This window comes from Phodopus roborovskii, unplaced genomic scaffold, assembly GCF_943737965.1.
Source record: "Phodopus roborovskii unplaced genomic scaffold, PHOROB, whole genome shotgun sequence".
NCBI classification, from domain to species: domain Eukaryota; kingdom Metazoa; phylum Chordata; class Mammalia; order Rodentia; family Cricetidae; genus Phodopus; species Phodopus roborovskii.
This window is the reverse complement of record NW_026126578.1, coordinates 2,013,512-2,015,886: the sequence shown is the minus strand read 5'-3', so window position 1 is coordinate 2,015,886 and position 2,375 is coordinate 2,013,512. Positions and strand designations below refer to the sequence as shown.

Sequence of the window (2,375 nt, the reverse complement as noted above, 5' to 3'; positions counted from 1 at the left end):
GCACAAGGAGGAAAAGAGAAGATCCAGAAAAGCAATTCTCCAGTTGTTAGTTCTTGTCATCTGAGAAGCACACACCAGGGCAGGAATAAACAAGTAAAGATTTGACTCAGGGAAGAAACCATGTGGAAAATAATTGGTAGGCGACTGGAAAGGAACAGAAGGCTGACAGGCTGCAATTCAAGTGTGACCCTAGAGACAGAGAAAAGGAAACAAAGGTGGGTGGGAAAATCCCAGCCTGCTGCGTGGTCTGAGACTTTTTGGCAAGATGGGTTACAGTTGTATGAAAAGTAAGTTTTCCAGGTGGGTTTGAATTGCCTCTGCTCCCCTGAGTCAACAAATGCTACTGAGCTGGCAGATGCTTGAGCTTCGTATGCCACTGTGGTGATAGTTTGGCCTGTCTTTATAGAGTAGTGGTCTAGCTATGAGAAAACGTCAATCAACAGAGTGTAGATGTGGAGAAGCATGAGGGCCAGAGTTGAAGCCCCAGAACCCAAGAGAAGTCGGGTGTAAGAGTTTAAGTCCGCACACCTCTAGCAGCACAGGAGCCAGAGGCAGGAGAATCCCAGTGGCCTCTTGGGCCAGCCAGTGTAGCATAGAGAGCAGTGAACAATAAACAAGAGACCCTGTCTCAAACAAGGTGGAAGGCAAAGACTGACACCTGAGGTTGTCCTCAGACCTTCACACAGGACCCCATGGCAGCACATGGTGCATTCATATACATGAACACCTGTATGCACACACATAAGCAAACAAACAAATAAATAAAAGCACCTTGGTAGGACTATGAAAACTTGTCAGCAAAGTTGAGACCCATTTGTTTGCTTATCTTTCCTAATCTCTAATCTGGGGAAGTTTAAGGGCATACAGATATTTCCAGGCAGGAAGCCAATCCTAAAAGTGAGAAAGTCCCATTGGTAAGCATACACTGGTGAGTGTATGATCAGCTACTCATCACATTGTGACAAAGACCAGAGGTGAGTACAGAGCTACAGAATGGGGATGGCACAGGGCTGCAGTGTGGGGATGGCACAGGGCTGCAGTGTGCGGATGGCACAGGGCTGCAGTGTGGGGATGGCACAGGGCTGCAGTGTGGGGATGGCACAGGGCTGCAGTGTGGGGATGGCACAGGGCTGCAGTAGGGGGATGGCACAGGGCTGCAGTGTGGGGATGGCACAGGGCTGCAGTGTGGGGATGGCACAGGGCTGCAGTGTGGGGATGGCACAGGGCTGCAGTGTGGGGATGGCACAGGGCTGCAGTGTGGGGATGGCACAGGGCTGCAGTGTGGGGATGGCACAGGGCTGCAGTGTGGGGATGGCACAGGGCTGCAGTGTGGGGATGGCACAGGGCTGCAGTGTGGGGATGGCACAGGGCTGCAGTAGGGGGATGGCACAGACATTTGCCATAGCTTCAAAGAGAAACTGCTAATTAAGTGACTTTAACCTTCACATCTTGCTTGTTGCCATGGTGAACACTCCCTATCACCCCAAATGACATGAGCATACACTTCTGCCAAGAAGAGACACTTAATATGTTCAATTCGTGTGACCTACCACCATGCTTCCCAAGACATTGGCCAGTAAAGGGGAACTGTTCCTTTTTGGTTGGGAGGGGGTGTTTGTTTGTTTACCTTTTCTATTATTCATTATTATTATTAGCATGCAAATAATGGGCTTCATTATGACAGTCACACACATACATACATACATACATACATACATACATACATACATCATTGTCTCTTACTCATACCTCCTTCACACTACCTTCTCATCCCTTCTCTGCCCACCCCTTTACTGATCCACCCCTTCCCCCCAAATAGTCAACCTTCTGCTTTCATGTCCTATGCACACACACGTGTAGGTGTATGTGTTAGATCTAAAGGAGGAATGTTAAACACGGCCCTGAGTGCCATCAGACCAAAATTCAGTGTCTTTAAGCAGTAAGCTGGACAGAGCCAGGCCTATGAATTGCTCCTCCTCTTCCTCCTCCTCCTGGGAAACCTATCCAGAGGACACATCTTGCCAAAGAATGGATTTGTACATTTGTACATTTCCTCCACCAGGTGAACTGGGTTTATTCATCCTAGCTGCTCCTTTGCTACAATAGAGACTGAGAAGACATACACATTTCCCTCCTACTTTGTACCTGCATCTGTAGAAGCAGATAGGTCACAGACCATGAGGAAGGCCTACCTTCGACTGCTAAGCGCCCTCACTTAAGACTCTGCTGTGAGTCCAGAGTACCTGGAGCCCCAACTGACACACAGAGAATTCTGCATGTTGAAGTAGGAGAGGGCAGAGTCTTTACCAAATCCACCCAAAGGGACCCAAAGCTTAGCAATAATGACATGAGGCTTCAGCGGGGCTCCTCAATGT

At 48.8% G+C, this 2,375-nt stretch overlaps 1 protein-coding gene across 1 annotated transcript; it reads right to left on the bottom strand.

Annotated features, from left to right (window-relative positions):
- Positions 1–986: 986 nt before the first annotated feature.
- On the bottom strand, positions 987–1,403 carry LOC127236094 (cornifin-A-like). The gene has a single exon (XM_051203532.1). The coding sequence runs from the start codon at positions 1,401–1,403 to the stop codon at positions 987–989; it is 417 nt and encodes a 138-aa protein (XP_051059489.1).
- Between the last annotated feature and the right edge of the window lie 972 nt (positions 1,404–2,375).

Bases quoted from the DNA above. Each gene is read 5' to 3' on its own strand.
- LOC127236094 (XM_051203532.1), bottom strand. From the start codon at position 1,403: ATGGCAAATGTCTGTGCCATCCCCCTACTGCAGCCCTGTGCCATCCCC.